Consider the following 26,302-nt stretch of genomic DNA (forward strand, 5'->3'; position numbering starts at 1 on the left):
AAGTCGCGGCCCGCACATGGTTTCGCGGCCTGGCAGAGGCGCAGCTGCCGGCGGCGGCGCAGCTCCTCCTCCCTCCTTCCCCTCCCCCGGCGTGGCTCATCCTCCCTCCTTCCCGCACCACCGCCACCTCACGCACACCGCCGCCGGGCGCGCGCACGCGCTGCTCCTGTCCCCGCCGCTCGCGCTCGCCGCCATCTCGCGGGCGCCCCACCTCCCGGCGTCGCAGCTCCTGCTCTTCCTCCGCCGCCTGCGATGCCTCCCCGAGGCCCGGATGCGGGACGAGATGCCGCGCCTCGCGCTGCGCCTGCCGCTCCCGCCGGGCGACGACGCGCGCGAGGCGGACGAGGTCTTCGCCGTCGAGGCACACGTGGAGGAGGAGGCCGCGCGGAGGGACGCTGACCTCGCCGCGCGGACCACGCCCAAGAGGGACCGAGCCTCGCACCGGGGCCGGGCCGGACCCGCCTGGACGTGGAGGCGGCAGCTCTGGATGGTCATCCTCGAGGATCTCCTCCTCCTCACAATCCTCTTCGCCGCCTGGCTCGCAGTCTGCCGGGGATTTAGCTGCATTGGTCGGTAAATAGCTACACAACCTCCAAGGTACGTACGGAAATCAAATCTAGGGCCTTTCTTCTACTTCCGTTCCATGATTTGGATCATTCCAGGTGATATGGGTTCTCGATTTGATCCAGGAACACGGATCTCTAGTGTACGGTCTGCATCTGTGAACTAGAATTTATACTGCAATTTCAGACTCCATGCTTGTTTGGGTTTATCAGATTTTGGAATCTATATGTTTTTCGTTATGTCAACAAGGTACACGACACCATAAGTTCATTGCTGGGACTGGGTAGTATTGCTAAAAACTTTTCCATCCATCAAGTGATTTGATTCCAAAATCTTACTCCTATCAATGTGCTCATAAATCATAATGTCATTGCCAATGTGTCCAGATTCCTGCTCCAAAGCGGGGAGAGATTGTTAGGCAAATCGGTGATGCACTGCGAGCAAAGCTCCATCACCTTGGCACGCTTGTGTCACTTGAGATGGGAAAAATTCTTCCTGAAGGGATCGGTGAGGTTCAGGTAGGATCATACTTGCTTGATTGCTTCTAGTGCATTGTCTACAATCTGCACACCATTTATTGTGCTCACGAAAAGTACCATCACTGAGTTCACACTTCACAGCTCATCTTTGTGTTTCTGTTTTAGGATGTTAATTTATATATACTACATTATCATCTATGAGGTTTCGTTACTGTTTCCATATCTGTAAGAACTGCAACTTTGCCTAAAACATGTCATTCTCATATGTGCAGCACTATTGAATAGGTCAGTTGGTACTGCATTGATTTGTCCTCTTTTTTGTAGGAAATCATCGACATGTGTGATTATGCTGTGGGGCTAAGTCGCCAACTAAATGGATCCATTATACCATCTGAATGTAAGACCTTTCTTCCTTTAGTTATATCTTTTTTCATGCCATTGAAAACTACATCATTATTATAAAAAAAAGGAAGCTACATCATCTGCAGTGGAACTGCAGATTTGAATATTTGATCATTCTGGTTGCAGCTTGCAACTGATTCAGATTATCTATGACTGTTTAGGAGCCAGAAAGGGCCTTGTAAATGCTGGAAAATATATTTGAATAAAATTCTGATGGTCTAGCTTTGTAGGTTTGTGTATTGTATCGGACACGCTGAAATTGAGATCAGCCAAGATTTTGCACTTTTCTTTTGCTATTAGAGCTGCTAATCTGCAACACAATCATTCATGTTAAATTATTTCCTTATCACTACTTTAGTTCTGTACAATAACACATCATTCCAGATTTCCAGTTTTCTGTTTTGTACGAACTTCAGTTTTCCCAATTCCCTGAAATGTTGCGTTATTACTTACTGAAATTACAATTATCACAGTAAAGGAGCATAATAAGTAACAGATCCCTTAGAAAACAAGGTTTTAGAGTGTTAGCTTTCTGATCGGTTGCAGAAGGTAGAGTCCCAGTTGTCAGAGCCTTTTGCATTGGTCTTGGGTGGCTTCATATGATCTTTTCTTCCTAACTCCTGGTCCTAGATATAAAGCATATGTGCTGCTTGATGATGATATTAGCTCTCTCTTTACTTTGAATTTTAGGACTCCTCGTTTAGGGAATGTTTAGCCAAAAAAAAGTTTTAACAACTCTTGGTGCAGGAAGTTTTTAGATGAAAAGTTTAGCAGTTGACAGTTAATGGTGTAACCTGGTATTTAGCTGCACCCATAGGATGCCTTTTAATCTACCTTTCATGAGTTCTTACTCCTTGCTCATTTCTAGTGCTATGAAATTGCTGTCAACATTTACCATATAATCCTGTAATCTTAATAGCCATGAATACCTCAATAATCTCTCATGTCATGTAGGTTGGAATGCTTGCATTGCTTTGGTCTGTGGAAATAGCATTGTCTGGTAAGAATTGTTTACTTTTCTAATAAAATTGTAGTGCTGATATATATGTGTATAGAAAATGTAGCCATTAAATTCCGAAATATTGAGTTTGGCTCCCTGATTATTCATCTATTAGTTTGTCCCTGCTCATGGAAATTTACTGGTCCTGCCCTTCCAACAGAGTAAATTTAACTTTCTATGACTGTAACTGTCATATGAACTGTTGTGGGGTGTGATGTGACTTGTCCTATTCATCTCATCATTTGTAGTTTGCACTCAGGAAGAACTTAGACAATGTGTGCTGCAACTTGTATCATCCTTGTAGGCTGTACAAATTATTGTGCGTAAGTGCATTTTGGTTTCCAGTTCTGACTCAGCTTTGAATTGCACTTGCAGCAAAAAAGGGAGTGGCAACACCTTTACCGTGTCCATGAAAGGAGCTGTTCAAGTTGGTGGTTTACAGTTTCCCTTGGATCCCCGGCCACCCACGGAGCTCCGTCCCCGCCCGCTGTGCAGTTCCCGCCGGCGTCGCTGTTTGATTGGAGTAGCCAGCAGAGCAGCCAGCTAACGACTTCAGCAGAGCCTTGTGTTTGATTGGAGTAGCTCTGTTCTTTGCCAAATTTCTCTGAATTTTGCATGTAAAAATTTTAGTCGACCCTAATCAAATTTGTTCTTGGTATATAACTCTACTAGTTTGGTTCCAAGGGCAGAGATCGAGGAGCCACCACGGGGCCGACCTGCCGGCTCGTGCACACGGCTCGTTACATCTGTCATCATTATGAATGTTTTGGTCCCAAAATTTTGAATATTTATCAATATTAAATCTGAGTTCAAATAATTGCAAGTTGTGTCAAATATGTTTGACCAAATTTAATCAATTGTCAGCATATAATAAAAAGTCTAATTCTAAATCAGGGTAAAATCACAATTAGGCATAACAAACAGGGGTAAAATCGTATGGGCATTCATGTCCTTTTGTACAAAGTTTAACACCGTTAGGGGTGGATGACGGAGCAGGAGCAAACTGGTGCTTCGTGAACGGCACAGTAGGGGTAAATTCACAAAGTCAAAAAAATAGGGGCAAAATCACAATTTCAATACAAAACAAGGGTACAAACACAAGAGGCCAATAAAAAAAGTCAAACGTTAATTTAAGACGGAGGAAGTACATGCGTAGCGACCCCTTCTGCGAACGAGCGAGACCGCGGATTAGAGCTCGAGTCACGTCCAATGTTGATGTGTTGGGCACTTGAGCTAATGGGCTGGAAGTTGGGCCATGGTTGGTGGGCGCTTGGCCTTCTTACTCATGTAGCCGTGTACTAGGTGCAGTCACGAACTGGCGTTGAATCTGTCCACGCTACCGCGTGAATCACGTTTGAGTGTTTGACCAAATTGCTTTTTAGATGTCGATAGTAGCGACGATTTTTGGCAATGCCCCATCACAAGGGCCCGTTTGGCAGGGCTTCGCCCGTGTGGTAAGCCAATATTTGGGGCTCTGGCTCCACTCGTGAAAAGGGGCTCCGGCTCCACCCCATCTAACGCCAGAAGCGCTTCTTGGGTGCTGCGTTTGGTGTGGCTTCGCCGGCTCCGGTGCTGGAGCTCGTGGAGAAGTCGGTGCAGGAGCCGCACCAGATGAGCCCTAAGCTTGCACACAAGAAGAACAAGTTGATGTGGGAGCAAGAACAAAAGTTAATCAGCCCGTTCGGCTGGTAGGGTCCCAGCTCGTTTCCGTTTGTTTCAGCTTGTTTCAGCTTATTCTCTCTCACAGAATACTATTCAACCATCCAAAATAATCCAAAACCAGCCAAAACCGTACCAGCCGAACACGCTGAATGTTTTGTGATGTTAGCATCTTGGAGCCTGATGTGTGGACATGCGTATTAGCAATGAGGGAAGATGGCTGTCCTCAATGGTGGTACTAGCTCTGGTAGTGGTGCTAGTGGTCTACTAGTCATGCGTTTTTGTATAAGCTCATATGCGGTGTATGTAGCCATTTGAACCATCGATGGTTGGCACATGAACTATTTGTCGGAGACAATCTCGTGCTCTTTTTGTGAAATATTTGCTATCATGGTATTGTCAAGGTTGAACTCTTTCGGCCCATTCTTTGTGTATTATGTGCATTGTTTGTTTTTAGTAGCTGTTAGTTGGAGACTTGGAGCAGCCAATCAATGACATTGTGTTTTGTATTGATACAGATGGATTACACTATGTTCATGTAGCGGCCAAATGGTCAATACATCAATTTGAATTTAATTTTAATTTAAATTGTAGTATTTGAATTCGGATCATTTTCATGAACTACTAATATTAATTTGAATTGATGTAGTGCCAAGTATATAAATTACAGAGTATATGTTTGAAAAGGGTGAGAAATAGAAGTATGGGTCATGATTTGAGGACGCTGAAGAATCAGGACCCTCAAAAATAGGGGAACTTTCAAATCAAAAGTGATTCGAGAGCTCCTGCTAGAAATGTTTTGAGAGATTACCTATGCTTGGGCTGTCATATGGGTTGTGGGTTATGGCCTAGTTGAACTTTTGTCTGTGTGGACTACAAGTAGAGAACGGGCAACTGAGAAAGGCATGAATGATTATCATAGCCAGATAACCAGACCGACTCATTCCTCCGGTGTTTCTCTCCTCCGTCGTTTAAGCTTCCCTTGTTGTACATCTAGAACTTCTAGAGCGCGCTAGTCTATGTTCTTCCTCCTATCCTCAACTCTCCTGCTTTGCTGCCTCTTGAACTCTGTTCTAGTCAGTTTTGTATTGAATCATATTATCTAAATGTGGTGGTATTGGATATTAGATCATCTTCCATGGTTTGAACCAAGGTTGGAGAGCGGAGAATTCTAGTAGTAGCAAAATGGGAGAAAGGAGCAGGAGCAAAGAAATCGGTGATAGCCTTGCCCCGTTGTGTGGAGAGAAACAAACGTTTGTGCTCACATAACAGACTGAAAAAAAAAATCTCTGCACCTATGATGTACAGTATCCCCGTATAGCACGGCTCTGCCGCTGTTGATTCATCCTCGACAATGTTTCCTCACCCTTATACGCAACATACAACTTTTGGTCCATCTTGCAGCCCAGTGTTTTCGCGGCACACAATAGAGCCCATCAAGCACCAATGCATCGACGGCTCTCGGGTGGGACTGCTCGCGAAGGTGCTCTGAGTGTATAGAACTTTTTCCTTAGGTAATTTAACTATGAGAACACATAAATAACGGGTTTGCTAGTGTCTGGACGTCCGAATGGACAGGGCATCCGGACGCCCGTGTCTAGTTCGTTTTCCGTACTGTTTCACACGCCCTCACCGGGCCCGCGCCTTCCCGAACATCACCAACATTGAGAAGAGGGAAAGGGCGGCGGATGCCCAGCCAGCGGCGGAAGGAGGAGGAGACACCAAGGCGAGGAGGGAGATGCAACTCCTAATCTACTTTTAAAACATCCAGTTATAATACTTGCAACATACGTCTGAAGACAGATAAAACACTTGAAACATGCATCTGAAACACTTGCAAAAACACCTGAAAAACACTTGAAACCATTGAAAAAACATACGCAACATCCAGATAAAACACTTGCAACATATGCGTGAAACATATGCAACATCCAAATAAACACATTTGCAACAGACGTATGAAAAAACAGATGAAACATTGGGAATAGAAGCTTGTAAGATACGTGTACAACCATTGCAACATATGCAACACCACCATCTACTTTTGTAACATCCATATGAAACACTTGCAATATACATTTGGAATATTTGAAACATATATCTGAAACGCATGAAACATACAGAGCTCGACACCACCAGCGTGGAGCTCGATGCCACGAAGTGGCGCGGAGGTTGCCGGTGTGGATCTCATCGGCGGCACGGACCTCAGCAGTGGCCTTGGATAACTGGATCCTGCCTACAGCGCCACCGCACCTGGCACTCAGCTCCTAGGGTACACCGGTCCAAGCACTAGCCTCTAGCTAGGTCTAGGACATGAGAATGGACGGAGAAGGAGAACACACTCGGAGGGGGTGCGAGCCGCTTGACACCGGGAGACAACGTCCGGTGTCGGGCTACGGCGGCAGATTGCAATGCGCGGGCGGGGGCGTGTGGCACGAACGGGCGGCGCGGGCAGGTCGAGGTCGGTTCGTCTAGACGGACGTCCTCAATCATAAATAACGAATTCAATCTGACGTCTAAGAGCTCGAAGTGAGGACAGCAACAACGCAGGCATACAAGCCTGTTAACCCACACACCTTTATTGGCTCTGTTCGCTTGTCTTATGAGCCGTACTTTTTCAATGAACGAACAGTGTTTTTCTCTCCCAACAAATCATCCATACCTTTTCAGTGAAGCAAAAACGGCTCTATCTCTGCCTTTCGGTACCAAGGACATGAATTTCTGGCAAATGCGTGATAGGGCCTCTCGATTTTGTTTCCAACTCACGTTTAAATGGATGCTCTGAACTTTTGTCAGATGGAGCAATGGATGCCTCTCCAAGCACCCCGACAGGCTGCGAAGCTACTACAGTGGCGGACCCAGGAATTGACCAAGACTAGGGCCAAATCTTAGATTGAATGTTCATTTTGTAAATGCTAATTGAAACGAACAAATGATTTACGCTGACATTTGATGAGCATGAACACATAAGTATTCAACTGTTCAGCTCACCGGTCAGATCCAAACTTGCAAGGAAGGAGGGCAGGAGGCTCACCGGTCAGCAGGCGGGCGCCCGACAGTCCGGCACCCGGCTGACTGGCTGAGGAAGTGAGGAACAGAGGAAGGAGCCGCCGGCCGCGCCGCCGCGGAGCGCACAGCGGAGGGGGCGAGGCTACGCCGCCGGCCGCCGCGGAGCGCCGGAGCCGGAGCGTGGAGGCCGGAGGGCGGAGGCGGAGCGGAGGGCCGGTGAGCGTAGGCTGCCGGCTGGGCGCAGCCAGCGCCGCGCCGGTGCGCACTGGCGGAGCCGCCGGCCGTGGAGCCTCCCCTGCGCCTGCGCGACTCGCCAAGGCCGAGCGGCTCTCACTCTGTCTCCGTTGGTGCTCACTTGCTCGCTGCCTGTGTTGTTGATGGAACGATGGATTGATGGGCCAAAAAAAAGTGAAGACTTGCTCCTTGTTACATGGGCCGCGACTAGGGCCATGGCCTGGGCTGCCCTAGTGCTGGGTCCGCCCTGGCTATAGTCAGGATGACATGAAGGGCAGCACAACACCGTGGAGCGTTGGGAGCCTGAGAGTGCAATTTGTTGGCAGCGACGAAACAGCAGAACGCCACAAACAACTCCTGCGTCACACCACACCACATAATTGATTGAGGCAAAATAGAGCTACTCCTTGAGAATTGTTCACAAGCCGTCACGCAATTTGCTCCCACTCCTTGCTAACCGCACCGGGAGTGCTGCCACTGCCAGCCATCGCCGCTCGCTCCCACGATCAGCGTCGTCGCTTATCTCCAAATCTCCCTCTCCCTCTCTCTCTGCAGTCCGCACCATGGGTTCCGACTTCAAATCGATCCCCTTGATCGGTACGCCTTAATTAATTCTTCAATTGATTCCATTTGCTCTCTGGATGCGATTTCTATCTTCAAAGATTCAAGTTTCGGGGTATCCGGATCAGATTCTGCTCTGCGCTGAGGCACCCAAATTTCGTTCCCCGCATTTCCACCTCCATCGTTCTGTAACACCTTCCTCCCATCCTCAACCTCAAGAATCTGAGATGCCCGTTTGGGCTGAATGTTCCATACCGCGGGGCATCAGGCTTCAGAGTCAGCGCCTCCTGCCGCAGCAGTACTCGTAACTTCTGCAAGCGAAGGGACGCAGCTCCTCAAGGATTTGATTCATATACTTGACTCCCGCTCGCTTCAGTAGATGCAGCAGCTTGTGTCTTTCGCCCTCTCTTTGTGCTTCCAGCTCTCGATTTTATAACGAGTATCTTCGTTCCTACCATTGCCAGATATCAGCCCGCTTGTCGAAAAGATTGATGATCCAAGCATGGCCAACGACAAGGATTTGCTGCAGGTTGTCCGGTTGCTGGACGATGCTTGCAAGGAGGCCGGATTCTTCTATGTGGTAATCACTCGATGACTCTCTGATAGCAGCAAACCCACCTCAAATCTCTAAGCTAATCACATCAGCTGGGGCTCCTAAGTCAGGATAGTAACGTGAAGAGAGGCAGAGGAAGACCGAAGTTGACTTGGGTAGAGGCAATAAAAGGAGACTTGAAATGATGGAATATACCCAAAGACTTAGCCTTAGATAGGAGTGCTTGGAAGACAGCTATTCACGTGCCTGAACCTTGATTGCTTCTGATGGGTTTCAATTCTAGCCTACCCCAACTTGTTTGGGACTTAAATGCTTTGTTGTTGTTGTTGTTGTTGTTGTTGTTGAATCACATCAGCTGGGGCCTTTGGGGACTTGGGGTATGTTGCTTTTCACTAACGAATAACGATGCAGATGTATTTCAACATTGAAACAAAGACCAGAAACAGTGACTTGTCAACTTTGTGATAGCGAACAGTCCAGTTTGATTTTTTTTTTATCAGCAAAGCATGTTTATGTAGACTGTTTGATATAAAAATGTGGATGTTTAGCATTAACAATGTAGGAGGTATGTGCTGGATTACTTCAGTAGGATCTTGTAAATTACGGGATGTTCATACCATACCATGTCTTGCCATAGGTGCATATGCACAGTTGGCTTTTCTTTTTTGTTCAGTGAAAAAAAAAGCTGAATCTTTAAACAATCTGTTATTGTAAAAGCTAACCCAGGAAAATGCTGCATGTATGATGTTAACAGAAAGGCCATGGTATTGACGAGTCGCTGATGAGGGAAGTCAGGAATGTAACCCGCAAATTCTTTCAGCTTCCTTATGAGGAAAAATTGAAAATTAAGATGACACCTCAGAGTGGATATAGGTGTGGTTGCTTAAACATGTCCTGTTACTTTCTGGTTCTATGTTTGGTCTTTGGGAAATTTCTGACTATTTATTTTTAGAGGGTATCAAAGATTAGGGGAGAATATTACCAAGGGTAAGCCTGATATGCATGAAGCAATCGATGTAAGTTTATTTTGTCTTTTTGTTTCCATGTTGTGCTTTGAGCTGTTCAGAGCTAAACCCTGAGAACAAATATGGCAGTGCTATACTCCTATTAAACCTGGCAAATATGGAGATCTCGCTAAACCAATGGAAGGATCTAACTTATGGTATGTTTCCAAATTCCAACTTCATCTCTGTTCTTAAGGTACATCTTGAAGCATCGTAAATGTCTGCATCTCTTGAAAAGTATGTTTAAGTCTAGCCTGGTCTTGTGAATTAAAAATTGAAAATAGGAAGATATAAAATGAGCTTACACATACATCTTTATTTTTTTTTTAAAAAAATACCAATGTATGATGAACTAAGTGCAAAGTGCAAACATGCCTTACCATATAACTTAGTAAGCATTGACACGCTACGTTCCATCTGTCAAGCAGATTTTCTTCACCATTCGTCAGATGGAGTAGTACTGAAACAATAGCTGTATCAAATATCAATAGATGATTTTCCTATAAGTGGCTACTAAATTCATATCACTCCTATAGTCTAAAAAGATATGTTGTTTCTACTGAAGTAACTAATCACTTGCCTTTCATACAGGCCAGAATACCCATCAAATTTTGAAGTACTGCTGGAAAACTATATCAATTTATGTAGAGGTCCACTTCTCAGCCTACTCTAAACATTCATCTTCGTTCATCACCAACAGTGTTCATTAAACCATTTTTCGTTACAGATATTTCAAGAAAGATAATGCGAGGTATAGCCTTGGCTTTGGGAGGGGCGATCGATGCTTTTGAAGGGGAAACAGCTGGAGATCCTTTCTGGGTGTTAAGGTTGATTGGTTATCCAGTAGATATTCCAGAAGAGCAGCGCACTGATACTGGCTGGTAATCAGTAAATGTCAGCCATTGCTATTTTGTAGTTTGTCCTGGCAATTATGTTTACTTGCTCTCACTGCTTTTCTTTTGTGTTCCATGCATTATATGACAAATCCAGTGGAGCTCATACAGATTATGGTTCGTACATCTCTCCAAAGAATTTTTATTGCGAAAAAAAAATTCCATATGTGAAACTGTGGACGATGATAACTTGTGATCAATATAGGCTACTGTTACCCCGTTAACACAATACCATGGTTTTGTTGCCTACTTGCCTCTTAAGGAAGCCACATGTTTTCTCGATATTTGTTATTGTTTCCAAAGATTGGTGGAGGCTATTCTCAAAATCTTAAGATCGTTTCCCCATTTGGTTATGCAGGACTTCTAACACTGGTTAACCAGGATGATGACATATGTGCCCTTGAGGTATTTGTTTCTTCTGTCTCATGCATATCTTGTATTTATTCATCACATCACATGTTACTCTTTATGCCTCCTTTTCTCTGCACCAGTTCATAAACTGTCTGTCCAGTTTCTTCTGTTATGCTAATAAGAGAACAGAATTAGTACCCAAGATGATAGCTTGATTTGATAATCACTCTTGAGATGCTACTATACTTTTCACTCTGCATCTTCAAGTTTGTTTTATGCATCCTATCTTCCCATTCTAGGAATTAGATCTTTACTGGGTGAAACCCACGAAAAACTGTGTAAATTCTTTGGTGTTTTATCAGGTGCAAAATCGCTCTGGTGAGTGGATCTATGCAACACCAATTCCCGGAACCTTTGTTTGTAACATTGGTGACATGCTGAAGGTTTTTTCTTTACTTGCTTCTTTGCTCATTTATTTGCATCTGATTGTTTCACAACATCAGACCCTTATATGTAATCCTTCTGGGTTCAGGTTTGGACAAATGGAATATATCAGCCCACACTTCACAGAGTTGTCAACAATTCCCCTCGTTACCGTGTATCTGTTGCGTTCTTCTATGAGGTACGCACATGCTCTCTCTCTCTCTCTCACACACACACAGGTGTGCGTTCGTAACTTCATGTCAACATGGTTACTGTCTTACTCATTTCCTCCCCCTGAAACCAATGGTGCAGTCAAACTTTGATGCTGTAATAGAGCCTGTTGAGTTCTGCCGGGAGAAAACCGGCGGTGCTGCCAAGTACGAAAAGGTTGTGTACGGAGAGCATTTGGTTCAGAAAGTATTGACGAACTTTGTCATGTAAATTTGCTGGGTGCAGATGTGGAGGAATAAATCTGTATGGCAAACGGCACATTATTTTTCATCTATATAAACATGTTTCTTTATATACTTGTCGTTGGAGAATATTAAGGCCTGATTTGGATTCCATGGTCTAAACTAAACTTTAGACCAGTTGTGGTCTAATGAACTAAAGCCCTTTTTGTGAGGTTGACTGAACTTTAGATACAATTTTAGACCACCTGTTTGGAGCCTCACAAAGAGTTAGTGATCTAAATTTTAGGGGAAATGCTAGCGCACGGACGTCCGATGGGGATGAATTCCATCGGACGCTCGTCCGCACGCCTAACAAGCTCACCTCGATGCCTGACCTGCCCCCATTCGCACACCCTGCCCCCATCCCCATACGTTCGCCCTGCCCTCATCCCCATTTGTTCGCCCCGCCCCCGTAGGCGCACCCCTGCCCCATTGTGCCCCCGACCACCGGCCCCCAGCGTGTCGCACGCCACGTCCGCCGGCCACTGGCTCACCGCGCCCCATTCCCCAACAGGAAACACGTGCAACATGAAACACTTGAATACAACATACGTATGAAAGAGATGAATTATTTGGAATATACACTTGTAACATATGTGTGAAAACATATGCAACGTCCAGATAGAACACTTGCAACTTGCAACATGAAAACACTTGCTGCAACATAAGACTGAAACAGATGAAACATTTTGGAACATACTGTTGCAACATATGTGTGAAAACATATGCAACATCCAGATCAAAGCGCTTGCAACATACGTCTGGAAGCAGATGAAATAGTTTGAACAAACGCTTGCAACATATGCAACGTCCCCAATCTACTTTTGCTACATCCATATGAAACAATTACAACATGCCTCTGAAACGTTTGAAACAATTGAAACATACATTTGCAAACATAGGGAGAGAGAGGCCTGGGCTGGTCGATTCTGACCGACGGGGTGGGAGCCGACGGCGAGCGGCTGCGCACGAGCACCACCCAGCACCAGCACCAGCGGCGCACACGAACACCACCACCACCGCCGCCACCGGCACTGGGCTTGACTCGGCGGCGACGGTGGGGGATGGGGGGGGGGGGGGGCGGGGAGCGCCATGGCCGCTGAGGTGGGGAGAGCTCGGTTGCCGGGGCGGGGAGAGCCGCCAACTATCCTGCAACACCGTCGCGCAACCTCTATGGATCTCGCCGGAGGCGAGTGGATCTCGCTCGTGCTCCATGGATCTTGCCAGGGTAGGGGAGAGGGCCGCTAGATCTGCGGGCATTGGGGGCTACCGGTGAGGACGCCGGGGTGGGGGAGGATGGCAGGCATTGGTGCGTTGCAGCAAAGGATGGGGAGCGCAGAAAGGGTAAGGATGGGGAGGATGAAGCGAAGGGATAAGTTTTCTTTTGAAATATACATGCGGGCGAGAGCAAGTGACGGGGATGAAAAAGCCGTCCGACGTTTATGCAGTGCATCGGACGCGAGACACGTAGCATTTCCGAAAGTTTAGTGACCATGGGATCCATAACAAATGACTTGTCCAGCCGTATTTGTTGTGTAGTGCTGTCTGAAGATGATACCTACAAGCTACATGACTAAAGCATGCCGTCTCTGAAATCTGACCTTAACATGAGTTCCAGACTTGCAGTGCCGATGATATCAGAAGGAAATGGGGGAAGATTTCTTCTTGCTGCTGCACGGAATTATCAACAAGCATCAGGCGCCTTGACATGATACAAGCTAGTAAATGACTAAAGCATGCCGTCTCTGAAATCTGACCTTGACATGAGTTGCAGACTTGCAGTGCTGATGATATCAGAAGGAAATGGGGGCAAGATTTCTTATCGCTGCTGCACGGAATTATCAACAACCCGTCTCTCAAATCTGAATTTAGGCATCAGCCGCCTGGACATGATACAAGTCCGTCTCTGAAATCTGAATTTAGCATCAGGCGCGAAATTGCCTCCATTTCTTCGCCAAACCATCTGCTGATGGAAGCTTGGCAAGGCCATCTCTTCTGACCCCGCCAATGCATGGCAGCAGCAGCGTGAAGGGCAGCCGGCGGCTCCGGTAAAATCTGCTGAGCCTGAGTGGCGTCGCATATTAGCTAGCCTTGCCTTGTTCCGACTGATGATTATCGGGTTCAGTTTGAGCACGAATAAAAATCATTCAGATTCATGAGAGGCTGAGACTGATGCCTGTTGTTGCTAATACTACTAGCTACAGCTGCAGCTTTCGTGAGAGACTGAAGTGAGAATCCAAGGTTCATCCAGTGTTCAGTGTTCTCCCTCCTGTCGGATGAAACCTGAAGTTGTTGCCTAACCTTTTAGCTAATGGCTTTGTTTCAGGTATTGTGCCAGGTGTGACTAAGCTCGTACACCTGGACACTAAATTGTTCACGAAATACGTCTTGATAATGCACTAATTTGAACCTGTATATATGTGTTAATATATTTTTTATGAGAACTCGTTAAAGTTGCGAACTAAGTATTCTCTAATTAGTTTGGAATTGGGACAGAAGAGGCACGTAAAGGTAAAGTAAACGTGAGAATAAGGACGGCAGGGAGAAGAAATCGAAGCCGATGTGTGCAGTGCTGCTACCAAAACCGTTTCCGAGCCAACAAGTGTCCAGCCCTCTCTCTCCCTGCATGTGGGCCCCTGTCGAGCTAGCAGTCGATGAGTCACGTGATGGATCGGAGACTCCGAATCCGAGCTGTGATCGACTCCGCCGCCTGCCGGTCGCCGGTCGGGCATTATATAAGCAATCGACTAAGAGATAGAGGAGGCAATCGAGGCAAAAGCTGGAGGCCTTCTCCGCTGTCCACACGCGCATCGTCGGCGTCCAGCATGCGGTCGGCGAGGGTGGCGTGCGCTCCGCCGTCTCCGCAGCAGCCGCTCTGCCGCAGCAGCTGGCACGGACGACGCGCCGACGTCCTGACGACGACGACGTCCGCGCGGGAGGATCATCACATGATGGCGCTGTTGTGCAACGACGAGCGGGCGGGCGATGAGCCGGCTCCGCTTGCACCGGCTCCGACTCCGGCTCGAGCGAAGGGCGGCGCGCCGCTCCCGGAGCCTACGCCGGCGGGGTCGGGGCTGTGCGACAGCGATGCCTGTTGTAACTTCTGGACGGGCTTTGGAACGTACGTATATATGTTCTGGTTGTTTTTTTAGAGGAAAATTCACCAGCGGTCGACGAAGTTGGCACAAGATGTCACAGGTCCCCGAACTTTTAAAGTGATATCTGTAGATCCTTAAAGTTGGCAGAGGATGTCATCTAGGTTCTAAACTTTCAAAGTGATCACCGGAGGTCCCTAAACTTGGCAGAGGGTGTCATCAAGGTCCCAAACTTTCAAAGTGATCACCGCAGGTCCCTAAACTTGGCAAAGGGTGTCATCCAGGTCCCAAATACTGTAGCGATTCGGCACAGAATTTTAAAAAAAGAAATCTAAATTTTGGTAATGTAGCTACATTCTGCAGAAAATTTTAAAAATTGTATCTTTTTAATACGATCTTGCACGAAGATGATTTTTATATAAAAGTTGTAGCTCTCGACGGGATCTACAACTTTCTAGTTTTGAGTTTTTTAATTTGAGGTCGCTAATACACTCAAAAAAATTAAATAAATTTTCAGCAGTATATTAATCGCGTACGAACGCTTGTCGCCTTGAAAAAAAACAAATCTTCTTTATATGTCATTTGATAGAGATAATTTCTATATAAAAATTGTAGCGCTCGATGAAACCTACAACTTTCTAATTATGAGTTTTTAATTTAAGGTCGGTAAGATGCTAAAAAAGTTAAAATGCTGATTTCAGTTCATGTACAGTGGTTTTGCATTTTAAATTTTTTTGAACATCTTAAAGACTTCAAATTGAAAAACTCAAAATTAGAATGCTGTAGATCTCATCGAGCGCTACATCTTTCATATAAAAAGTATCTCCATTTGATAGCATATAAGAAAGATATGTTTTTTTCAAGGCGACAAGCGTTCGTACGCGATTAATATAATGCTGAAAATTTATTTAATTTTTTTGAGTGTATTAGCGACCTCAAATTAAAAAACTCTAAACTAGAAAGTTGTAGATCCCGTCGAGAGCTACAACTTTTATATAAAAATCATCTTCGTGCGAGATCGTATTAAAAAGATACAATTTTTAGAATTTTCTGCAGAATGTAGCTACATTACCAAAATTTAGATTTTTTTTTAAAATTCGGTGCCGAATCGCTACAGTATTTGGGACCTGGATGACACCCTCTGCCAAGTTTAGGGACCTGCGGTGATCACTTTGAAAGTTTGGGACCTGGATGACACCCTCTGCCAAGTTTAGGGACCTCCGGTGATCACTTTGAAAGTTTGGGACCTAGATGACACCCTTTGCCAACTTTAGGGACCTACAGATATCACTTTGAAAGTTCAGGGACCTAAGTGACACCTTGTGCCAACTTCGTGGACCGCTGGTGAATTTTCCTCTTTTTTTAAGAAACTCTGAAAAGCTGCTAATGGGCCCTGGAAGAACATCCTGCATTGCCCTCTTTTTTTTGTAAAAAAAAAAGAAAAAAATCGTTCATGCATGCCCTAGGGGAATAGGGGATTTTCTGTTTCAAATAAAAAATCAAAAGAAGGGGAGTAAAGAGAAAATCAGTCTATGGGAGACATTGGTTTAAAAACTTTCTTGATAAACCTTTTAGTGCAATAGTCAAGAACAGTTTAATGGCAAACAAAATCTGACCATAGTCAAATTTAAGCTCAAAATTGAATTTAATCAGATCGTTTTCACCCTTTTAATGTACCACGCCCATCCAATTCCTAGCGGACTACTGCAAGTTAGTTCCTTATTGTCGATCTTCTTTCCGTTTCTTGTGTGAAAAACAACATATACAAATAATAATATAGTAAATCATTTTAGACCATTATTTATCGACGACCTTTTCATTTATAGTATCTTCTGTAAAAGTTGGTTGTTTGTGGTCTTCTGTTGTTTGATCCAATTATTATTTTCTATTTGTATTTTAATCCTATTCTATGCGGATTTTAATTACGTTTTCTTGAAGAATTTAACTAATGACTAGTTCAAACCTTTTCTGCAGACCGCTTTAATTATCGTTGACGTTTTTGCTATCTTTGTTTTCTGCTTCATGGCTCATTAACACAGCACAGAAGACTGAAGATTGTTAACATTGAGGCATTGAGCGATGGTGCTCGTGCAATAGCAGTAGGCTACTTGGAAAATATATTGGTACAATAATGCATGTACCGGATCTAGCTTGTAATAATGTGTTAAAGGCAACAAGGTATTTTGATTTCTGTTCTTATATAGCTTAACAAACTATTGTTGTCGCAGCCTCCCAATGTGTTTTTTTCCCTTTCTAAGGAAAAACAATCTGTGATTCATATTTATTTCATAAAACGTGTTAACGTTGAAATACTTGCTTCCCATCTTCCAAACCGTTATTATTAAAGTCTAGGTGACTTTATTTACGCTGATGCAACTTCAGTTGGCATCTGTTTTTCTTCACATTTTCATTGACATACTTCTTTTCCATAAAAAAATTGACATACTTGGAATTCCATGTGAAAGCATTCCTCCTACTCATCATAACAACCCCCACCCCCATGTGAGCCATTGCCCGATGGCGCACTTGCAACCCTAGCCCTGCCTCCTCATCGCCGTCGTCGGCGCCAGCTGCCTCTCTGGCACCGACGCCCACCTCCCCCTCCCACTTCCCCCCCCCGCGAGCCACCTACTGCCAGCCATGCGCGACCTCTCGTCCACATTGGTCTCCTCCCCGTCGCCGACCCTACCACCGTCGACGCCGGCGCAGGCTGTCGCCTCGGCCACGGCAGCCGCCTCCGGCTCCCCTCCCTTCCCTCCTTCCCCACCCTTGCTTGTCCCTCCGCGGCACGGCCCTGACGCCGAGGCCTACGGAGTTGACGGTCCGATGTCACGTCACGTCGACCACCCACCGTGGGAACCGGGGCCGGCGAGCGGGATGGCCCCGCAGACCATCAGGTCCAGGTCCTGGGCCCACCTGCCGTCGACGGTGTCGGCCGGTGTAGGGAACGCTGGTTGTGACTTTTCTCCGCGCTGCCCGACAACACGACCGAACACACCCTGTCAACGTCCGGTCGCTGAGCGACCCAGCGTCCGGTCGTTTGACCGACGCCAGCGTCTCGGCTGTTACGACTAACCGGACACGCCGGTTCCACTAGGACCAGCGTCCGGTCACCTTGTCACCAGCGAGACTAACTCCTTTTCATCTCTAACTTCTTCACCCTTGCTCAAATGTGCCAACCACCAAGTGTATTACCTTATGCACATGTGTTAGCATATTTTCACAACCATTTTCAAGGGTGTTAGCATTCCACTAGATCCTAAAAGCATATGCAATGAGTTAGAGCATCTAGTGGCACTTTGACAACTGCATTTCGATACGAGTTTCACCCCTCTTAATAGTACGGCTATCAAACCTAAATGTGATCACACTCTCTAAGTGTCTTGATCACCAAAACAAAATAGCTCCTATGGTTTATACCTTTGCCTTGGGCTTTTTGTTTTTCTCTTTCTTCTATCCAAGTCCAAGCACTTGATCATCATCGTGCTATGATCTTCATTTGCTTCACCACTTGGAGTGTGCTACCTATCTCATGATCACTTGATAAACTAGGTTAGCACTTAGGGTTTTATCAATTCACTAAAACCAAACTAGAGCTTTCACTCGTGTCATTGAGTTACCCTCACTTGTGGGTGGGTTCTTACATCGCTCATTTGTTGGGCTAGGTGTGTGATACCTATTAGCCGTTGAACCACCAAGTATTGGTCGACACAACGGGGACTAGCGTGCCGGCAAGCACGTGAACCTCAGGAGAAAAATCTTATGTCAATTGTGATTGGAATTCTCCCGGTGATTCACTTGGTATTCATTGATTGGTTCATTGTCTCTTGCCACGACGGTATAATTATCTCACTCACTCTCTTGTATTTACTTTGATATATAGTTGTGTAGCAAGGCTCTTTAGTGTAATTAGTTTGAGAGCTTACTTGTTAAGTTGAGTAGCTTGTCTAGTGAGGCTCTTTAGTGTAGCTAGTTTGAGAGCTTACTAGTTAGAGAGTAGTGGCTTAGCCATTGATTGATCTAGAGATATTAATCAACTAGAATTATGGTGTAGATGGCTTGCAATCCTTGTAGAGCTAGAACAAAATTGCATTTCGTCATTTAGGTTACTAACCCTTTGCTCTAGTGAATTTGTAGAGATTTTTTATAGACTATTCACCCCCTCTAGCCATTTATGACCTTTCACCGCGCCTCCATGGCCATCATCGACTCCCGTCCATGCCATCGCCTCCCCGCCACCGGATCTGGGCATGCTGTCCCCTTCTCCGCCTCTGGCAGTGGCCGGTGCTTCCCTCCCCCCTCCCCTCCGGTGGCCGGTGCTTCTTTTCTCTGATGGTTGAGTTTTTCTATGGCTACGAGGAAAGGAAGAGAATAACATGTGGGCCTCACATGTCATTCTCTGGTAGAATGGATTTGGGGGTCTAATCTATATCTATCTATATGTATATATCTTATAGTTCTAAACCCTACTAGAATATTATCTTGACATGCAAGGTGTCCACCTCAGCATTCCACTATAACTTGCAAATCCTAAACCCCACTAGAATATTATCTTGACATACATGGTGTTCATCTCAACCGTTCACTATCACTTGCAATTAAAGTTCACTAGCACAAGCAATTATAATATCTACGTCAGCAAGACACATCCACTAACATATATTTAGTTGTCTATATCAGCGTGCCACGCTATCCACTAAGACTAGTTTATAATAGTTAATCCCTTCCTAAGAATTATATGAATAGTTTAGTTTCATTCCAAATCAGTAGTTTCAGCAGCAACGCGTGGGGTATGCTTCTAGTTTAGGTAATGCTGATGGATGAAACGACAAAAAATGGGTAGTATAAAAATATATGGCTACTCAAACAGATAAATAGTAGTCTATTTTGAATAGTATTGCTAGAGATGCTCTTATAGATGTGAGGTAGGATGCTAGCCGCTAGGATTGCTGGTCACGACCACGACCTATTTTGTATATGATAGAATGTTTGACATATGCGATAGTGTGTACTATCCGTCCAAAAAAAGTGTACATTTCGTATTTTGTATACGATGGAATGTTTGACATATGCGATAGTGTGTACTATCCATCCAAAATAAGTGTACGTTTCGTATCTCAAGGAGTCAACCAATTTTAAGTTTGACTAGATTTAATTCTATAAAAAAATAGTATTGATATTTGTATCTCTAGATAGGTTTACATTAAAATATATGACATGACTAATATAATGGTGTTTATTTGGTATTATAAACATTAGTATATTTTTATATATATTTGATCAAATTTGATCTTGATTCACTCCTCGGGACGTGAGATAAGCACTTTTTTTTTGAATGAGGTAGTACTTTCCAGAGATAAAAAAAGAACCATTATTGAAGTGTATTTTTTCACCTAAGGGCTTGTTTGTCTGCGCTTTAATTCATCCCAATTCAATATATTATTAGGATTGGATTATTAAGATAGAAAATTAACTAGTTTTCATTCGATCAATCCTAGTACATTTGAATTGAGTTTGAATTGAAGTGGCTTAATTGGACGGTTGCACGCCAACCGACTACACATCAACTCATATCACAATCCATATGACCGGGATGGACTGTTGTCTAGCTAAAAGGTTACAATAACAGCTCTGGCCGTCGTTACGACTCGGCTAATCATTCCTCGCCGTTCCTCGGTTCTCCCCCGAGTTCGGTTCGCCTCCGTTGCTTCTAGCATCCAACCGACAACGCGGGCGCATGGCGTTGGTTGCTGGCGGCGGTATCGACAAGCCCCTCCCCGCCGCGCTCCTCAGCCAGCTGCTCCCGCCGGTTCGCGGCATCCGCATCGCTGCGCCGTACTCCAGCGACGATGACGAGCGTGCGCCCCTCATCCCCACGGGCACGCCGGCTTCCTCCACCTCCGCCTCCTCCGACCCGGCGCCGACCACCAGTTTCCCGGGGGCGACGGGCACGCCGGCTTCCTCCACCTCCGCCTCCTCCGACCCGGTGCCGACCACCAGTTTCCCGGGGGCGACAGCAGCAAAGCGGTGGAGGCCGTTCAGGCGCGTAGGCGACGTGTTCGACGCATGGACCAAGCAGGGGCACGAGGAACCATACGCCGACATCGACATTGAGATGGCATTTCCCGCTGCCAACTTTCCCAACCCGGCCTCCTCGATGGTCAAAGCCAATTCAGCGCCGCCACGGTGGGCGAACCGGCGCGTAGGCGATGGGCAGGCTCTGCGCTTCCAAGGCTTGAACAAGGATTCTGGTGCTGGATCGAGGCAGCCTGCTGTTAGCTCCTCCGTGGCCAGTGCATCCGGGCAGTCTGCAGCCGAGTCCATGGTGGGCGCTGGCACTCCATCCGGCTCCGTGATGGGCGCTGGCAGTGCATTCGGTTCCGTGGTCGGCACTGGCAGTGCATCGGGGCAGGTATTGCCAGAAAGTCTCTCTCGAAATTATTTTGCTAATGTGATTCCGCATGACCACCAGTTTTCTTTTGAGTAGAATGCACAATTAGTACATAAACTTGCCGTGTGTGTGCACTTAGATCATCTCTCTAAATGTACATATGGGTTCAATAACTTGGCGGGTGGGTGCACAACTGCTCACGAACGCGACACATAGGCACAAAAAACGGCATGCTGGCTAGTGATGTGGCATATTTTGGTCTTATCTGAAAATTTCCATTCCCATCTTTCAATTTAGTACTCCCAAAATTCTGTGCAGTCATCTCTTTTGGAACACGACACATGTAAAATTTGTTCGCATATGAATGATCAATTAACTGACACTGATTTATTGGCCACACGTTCAGTAGTACGACATTGCCTATGTAATATACTATGTTATGAAAGCAATGAAATTATCTTCCTGGTTGAATCTGTGTGAGTTTTCAGAGCTGCCTGTGAACACAATTGTGGGAAAAATAGAAGCTATACAAGAATGTGCACAGCTTAAATATCTAGCTAAATGTAATGTTGTTGGAATGTGCACAGCTTAAATATCTAGCTAAATGTAATGTTGTTGGCTAGCCTCTGGTGAGTCTGTGTTAGACTAATCTCATCAGGAACTAAATTGAGATCAATGTGGTCCTCATGTACTCTGCCACCTCGTCCCCTTGATCTTCCACATCCTCTGCCACCTCTTCCTCTTGACCTTGCCTTCCGTCTCCCTACATTGGAAGGAAAGCCTGATTCCTGGTTCTCTCGACCATGCCCTCTACCACCTTTTCTCCCTCTGCTGCCTCTAGTTGCGGCCCTTCCAACTCTAGTTGCAGTTGTATGCATTGTGGGAGGTGGTATGTCCTCTCTATGGGCAGCAACAAATGCGGATTCATCTGGTAATGGTACATTCTCCTGAGCATAAGCTTGGTGCTCCATTTCCTGAAAAAAACCAAATACATCAGTAAGCAAAGTAAAACATTGTGTTCTTATTTCAAGTACCAAGTTGGCTTTGAAAAGTTAGCTTACTTGTTGCATCATAATGTTTACCAGGTTTTCAGTATCTTTTGTAGGATCACTGTATCCTTGTAGGATCACGCATGTCAAAGTCCTTGTCCTTCTCCACCTCTTCCACATTCAATTTCTTGCCTTTATATTGCACCATGCCGTCCTCCACATCAGAGTCAACATTGTCCTCAAATAAGTCATCATCATCTTGCCCAAACTCATTGTCACTGTCCATTCCATCAATTTCAGAACCTGAAGCTTTATCATCAGAATCAAACCCATTGCAATCTGCATTATTAGTCGAACTCTTTGGCACATCGTCATAAAATTTGGTTAAGTTATCCTCTTTATCGTCAATGGATACTACATTCTTGGGGCTGATAAGTGGGAGGGGATGATCACTCGTGCCATAAACATTGACATCATCCATTTGCTGCCTTTGCTTCACTATAAAGTTTGAGTGATCAATATAAATTCTAAAAAAAATTGTGGTGTGCTGATACATTGATCATCCTAATGGTATCTGCATCACATGTCACTAGAAGCAAACACTCTGCAACAGTATACTCTGGAATACACCAATACCAACTGACTGGTCTGTGCTCTGCATAGTCTAACTCTTTTAGAATGTCTGGCAAAAATAGCAGCGACCGTTCCTCAGCATTACAACCATCAAATCAGTCGACCTTTTCATCAACATACACCCTGTTCCTTGCAAGCCCACAGAAAAATCCCCCATGGTGTACTTCTAAACTGAAAAGTGATGAATTGCCTACAGTCCAATGACATAAACATGTTCAGTATTGGACCTGCAAAATTGGCCTCATACACAAGCCTTAAAACAATCTAATCTCTCTTGATCATGAACACTAAAAGAAATCTCCTAAAGCCGGTAAAGACTGGCACTCACTATAATCTGGAGTCTAACCACCAGGTTCCTGTCGCCTTGGACCCATTGCTCCAGGGATTCGTCTGGTCGCTCATTGGCGGCCATGCTGTTGCCGTAACAGTTTGTCGTTCTCCTCCGCCAAAACCATCTCCGTCTATTATTTGTGCAAAAGTTGGGAGGATAAAATAATGAGGAAATTAAGGACTAAGGGGCCATCTGATAATTACCATAGCCTCCCACGCCCTCTCATGCACGCTAGACCTTGTATAACTTTGCCATCTCAGCGGCCAACCTGGATTTTTTTTGTCTACGTGTGATGACCATGGCAACTGTGCACCCACAAATCAAGATGTACATTTAGAGAGATGATGTACCTAAGTGCACCCACGTGCCAAGTTTATGTACTATTTGCGCATTTTACTCTAAAAATTAATACTGCTATTGACTTTCAATTCTAGCCTACCCCAACTTGCTTGGGACTAAAAGGCTTTGTTGTTGTTGACTTTCAATGTACAGATATATTGAATTCCATGACAACCAGTAGCTATCTACTTATTGGTGTTCTGTACCATACTTGGTATTAACAAGTGCTACATGACATTGCAGGGAGTGACAACTAACTGGATGGAGACGTTTAAAGGATTACTTGTGGCCTACGTGTTCTTTGTCCTGCCTATCATCTTGTTCTTCTTTCCCAGATATGACAAGAACCAAAATCACCCTGTGCTACAAAATCTAATGGACAACAGTAAGATCAATTCAGAAAAGGTGTCTGTCTTGGTCTTCTTTGTGATTCTTTTGACTGCTGGTGTACTAGGGGTCTTGCTAGCTCATATTGCACAAGGACCAAAGGTTACCAGGGCTGTTGGTGCATTTACTTTATGGATTATCATATCTATTTTTGGTTTCATGGATTATATCCTTGTGAAGACCATGCCAGACAATCTCACCAACAAGTTGATGTTTCTTTCACATTTCATCGTTACAACGACTATTATCTGCTTTTTGTGGTTCAAATATGTATGGCCAAGCAGCTGTTGTCAGGTAATATATTACTCATCGCATTTGTACGTCCCCCATAATATGATTTGTCAATACTCGCTTACATTATTTCTAATATAAATATTCCTTTTATTGTATGCAGGGAGGAACCAGACAAGACTGATCCACCTAAGTGTCCAACTACCTGGTCTACAACGATGATGTTATAACAGTAGATGATGTTATGCATCATGTTGATATGCTTTTTGTGTCATAGCCTATCAATAGACTAGTTAAAGCTTACACTTGACATGGTCACGCTTAATTGTTGTTCGGCTGGCGTTACCAGCTGTTGTGGCTGGCTGCAACTAGTATACTCTACAGTAATTGTACAGTGAAATGTGAGAGAAACCACAGCCAGACTAGATATGTATAGTATAATAGTTTTCTACTTTTGAGTTTGATCCTTCCTTTTGATTCTCAATATCCTTTTCTGTTCATTTTCCTCACTGAGCCCCTTGTATGCGGTTCAAAAGTTGCAAACCGTCTCAAGTAGTCTCATGGTGTTCTATAATGTGACTGTGATCAGTTTGGGAAACATTTTGTTTGAATTACATTAGATGAACACCATGGGTCTTCTTTCTTCATTTTTTTTTGGGTAAAGAAAGATGTGATGAAACTCTTTCCCTAGCTAGTGACCAAATCACATTGTGACAAGATTGATTCACTGAACAATGCATGCATGTGTTGTGATGAACTGTGGTGCCTACTGGTCTGCTAAGTTCTAAACGAGGGTACCACAATCTTTTCAATTTCTGTTCCTTCATTACTAGTAAGGTGCCTGTGCTTTGCTATGGACCATAACCTTAAAAACTCACATATCAACTATCAAGTGAAATTATTGCTTCATGTGTTTTTTTTTTGAAGCAAAGTACGGGGGGTGGGGGAGAGGATCCCCACCTGGAAATTATATTACCAAAGTTCAAACGTTTGTTACAGAGACCGTTGTTACAGGGGGCAGAACGGGTACATGAGGGGAGTGTTTACATTCATTCAGATATAAAAGCCAGGCCTGAATGCTATCCGCAGTGCCGGCATTCATGAGGACAAAACGCTTTTTCCATACAGCAAGATCTTCAGTCACACGTGTGATAATCTTCGTTATGGACGTTTGATCACCCTGAAACACTTCTCCATTTCGAGCATCCCAGAGACGCCGCAGTAGTGTGAGCAATATAGATGGCCATAGCTTGGCGTCTAGACTGCTTCATGTGTGTTCATACAAGTAACCTCCCATGCTTTGCTATGGACAACTCACGTATCAAAAGTGAAATCATTGCTTCATGAGTGCTCATACAAGTAACCTAGTGACTTTTTTTTTGGGAAAAAGTCTTGTTATAATCCAAAGAATAAAAGGCAAGTATGCAAGTTCAGGGCCTATGTATTTAGCCTTGAAGGCACGCCCACAAAAACCACGACACATGATCGTTCATCCTTTTTTTTTGCCAAAAGGGAGAGAGCTCTATTGATTACTCATGAAACATGCTACATTCTTTCGCAATTAATGACTCCATGTGTTGGGGAACCTGCACATGCCACACTGCTGAGTGTGACATGCCTTTCGCTAGCTGCGCGAGTTCATGAGCGATTTCATTTTGCTCTTTCCTCACAAATTGGAATCTCACCTCTGTTAGCATTCTAGACACATGTTTTATATCATTTACAATAAAAGCGAGCCGCGATTTATCCACACCTGGATGGCAAGCAGCTTGAATAACCGATGAGCAATCAGATTCTAAGCAAGCTAAAGCTTCAACCTCCTCTGCATTCATCCCTTTAAAGATGGCCTTCCAAGCACAAATTATAGCCACACCTGCACGGTTCTGTATCACAATACCAATGCCCGCACGTCCAGTTTCTTGGTTAAAAGCTCCATCAACATTAACTTTCACCCACTGCTACACAGTGCTTAATCGAGGCGGGCGAAATTGGTTAATGGAGGAGGGCAACACAACCGCCTCCAACAAAAGGACTCGGTTAATGGCGGATTAACAGAGACGGTTGCTTTGTGTCGACGAAATCTGGTCGACAGTCTATCGAGGGGTATACCCATGGTAGTAGATGAATCGGTAGAGGTGCACGTGATATGAACCAGATGGTAGCAGAGACACAAGACACAAGATCTATACAGGTTCAGGCCGTCAGCTTGACGTAACACCCTACATTCTGTGCTCTGTTATTTTGTAATGATTGTGTATCAGATTCGATATATCCCGTCTAGGGGATCCCTGTCTCTCCTTATATACTCTGGAGGGGTAGGGT

General features: G+C 44.9%; 3 protein-coding genes across 3 annotated transcripts; all 3 read left to right on the forward strand.

The window, feature by feature from the left end:
- On the forward strand, positions 1-577 carry LOC136525281 (uncharacterized). The gene has a single exon (XM_066518283.1). The coding sequence runs from the start codon at positions 17-19 to the stop codon at positions 575-577; it is 561 nt and encodes a 186-aa protein (XP_066374380.1). The 5' UTR covers positions 1-16.
- A 7,083-nt stretch (positions 578-7,660) lies between these two features.
- Positions 7,661-11,655, forward strand: LOC136527770 (2-oxoglutarate-dependent dioxygenase 33-like). Its single transcript, XM_066520609.1, has 12 exons — positions 7,661-7,944; positions 8,373-8,488; positions 9,216-9,334; positions 9,414-9,477; positions 9,556-9,623; positions 10,057-10,115; positions 10,193-10,346; positions 10,456-10,475; positions 10,717-10,763; positions 11,072-11,152; positions 11,242-11,331; positions 11,445-11,655. The coding sequence occupies exons 1-12, from the start codon at positions 7,911-7,913 to the stop codon at positions 11,571-11,573; spliced, it is 981 nt and encodes a 326-aa protein (XP_066376706.1). The 5' UTR covers positions 7,661-7,910; the 3' UTR covers positions 11,574-11,655.
- Positions 11,656-20,347: 8,692 nt separating this feature from the next.
- LOC136529903 (endochitinase A-like) lies at positions 20,348-24,479 on the forward strand. The gene is made up of 3 exons (XM_066522953.1): positions 20,348-21,091; positions 23,606-24,043; positions 24,144-24,479. The coding sequence occupies exons 1-3, from the start codon at positions 20,417-20,419 to the stop codon at positions 24,162-24,164; spliced, it is 1,134 nt and encodes a 377-aa protein (XP_066379050.1). The 5' UTR covers positions 20,348-20,416; the 3' UTR covers positions 24,165-24,479.
- Positions 24,480-26,302: the final 1,823 nt, after the last annotated feature.

The sequence above is a fragment of the Miscanthus floridulus genome, chromosome 19, assembly GCF_019320115.1.
Source record: "Miscanthus floridulus cultivar M001 chromosome 19, ASM1932011v1, whole genome shotgun sequence".
Classification (NCBI taxonomy): domain Eukaryota; kingdom Viridiplantae; phylum Streptophyta; class Magnoliopsida; order Poales; family Poaceae; genus Miscanthus; species Miscanthus floridulus.